Genomic DNA, 1325 nt, shown 5'->3' with positions numbered 1-1325 from the left:
AAGTCTGGTACCATCTCCTCTTCATGCTGTGGATGGGTAAACTGAGGCAGGGCTGGGTGCTGAGCCCTTGTTGAGCCCCAGGATGTCCTCAGGGGAATGGGATTCACCACCTGGAGGAGAAGGGATCAGGGCTGGTCCCAGCTCATCCCAGTTCTGCTCTCTCCTCCCCAGGCATCTTCAGCTGCACGTTTGGCAGGCAGGTGAACCATGCCATGCTGGCTGTGGGCTATGGCACCAGCCAGGTGGGAGGGCACAATGTGAGCTACTGGATCTTAAAGAACAGGTGAGGGCTGAGGTGTCACCCCCAAACCCTCTCACCCCCATGAACAGCCTCTCATAGTGTCATGGCATCATTAAGGTTGGAAAAGCACACTGAGATCAAGCCCAACCATTAACTCAGCACTGAGGCCACCACTAAACCATGTCCCTGTGCTCCTGGGGTGGGAGCAATCCCTGTCCTGCAGGTGCTCTGGTTCCCCTCACTGGCTCCAAACATTCATTCCCATGCTTGTTCTCCATGGATGTGCTCACTCTCCCTCTCTCCCTGCAGCTGGTCAGAGAGGTGGGGCCAGAAGGGCTACATGCAGCTGCAGAAAGACTCTGGCAACCAGTGTGGGGTGGCCAACCAGGCCAGTTTCCCCCTGCCCTGAACCAGGACATCCCTCCCTGCCTGCAGATCCATGGCTGTTTCCTTCTGGAAAGGAATTTGTGTGTGCATGTGTGTGGCAAGAGGCAATTAAAAGTGGCTACTTGGCTGGTACAACTGGTCCTTGTCATAGAATCCCAGACTGGGTTAGGCTGGAAGGATCTTAAAGCTCATCCAGTTCCAACCTCTGCCATGGGCCAGGGACACTTTCCACCAGCTCAGGATGCTCCAAGCCCTGTCCAACCTGGATGTTCCCTCTCAGCATTCTCTGGGCATTCCCTCCCACCCTGGCCATCCCCTTCTATTCCTCCAGCCCCTTTCCAGCTGAATCCAAAGGCCACGAGCCAGGGATGGATTTTGTGGCCTGATGCCACAGAGGCTGAGCTGATGGTGCTGCTTAAAAACAGGTCATTTGTCACCTGTGTGACAAACAGAAAATTAAATCTTTCCCTCATCCTGCTTTTTATTTCAGTTATGGAATTATTTTAGGGCATTTTTGGCCGTGCAGACCCAGTCTAGAGGGTGAGCAGAGCCAGGCTGGGGACAGAGGGACCATGAGGACACAGAGCACAGCCTGGGGCTCTTGTCCCAGGACACCCCAAATCCCCCATGGGAGCAACACCAGGGCTGAGCGTGATCCTGGGGGCACTGGCTGGAGGTGACTGCTGCCTCCATGTCC

The 1325-nt window shown here is 55.3% G+C and overlaps 1 protein-coding gene across 1 annotated transcript in view; it reads left to right on the top strand.

The window, feature by feature from the left end:
- The window catches only part of LOC103804700 (cathepsin L1-like), a 3922-nt gene extending 3272 nt beyond the window's left edge, over positions 1–650 (top strand). The window contains exons 5-7 of the mRNA XM_009077316.1: positions 1–7; positions 172–283; positions 551–650. The exon at positions 1–7 is cut by the window's left edge and continues 153 nt beyond it. Coding sequence (XP_009075564.1) covers positions 1–7; positions 172–283; positions 551–650 — 219 coding nt within the window. The remainder of the gene's footprint in view (positions 8–171; positions 284–550) is intronic.
- Positions 651–1325: the final 675 nt, after the last annotated feature.

The sequence above is a fragment of the Acanthisitta chloris genome, unplaced genomic scaffold (assembly GCF_000695815.1).
Source record: "Acanthisitta chloris isolate BGI_N310 unplaced genomic scaffold, ASM69581v1 scaffold19800, whole genome shotgun sequence".
NCBI lineage: Eukaryota > Metazoa > Chordata > Aves > Passeriformes > Acanthisittidae > Acanthisitta > Acanthisitta chloris.
The sequence above is the reverse complement of the archived record's forward strand: the minus strand, read 5'-3'. Positions and strand labels throughout refer to the sequence as shown.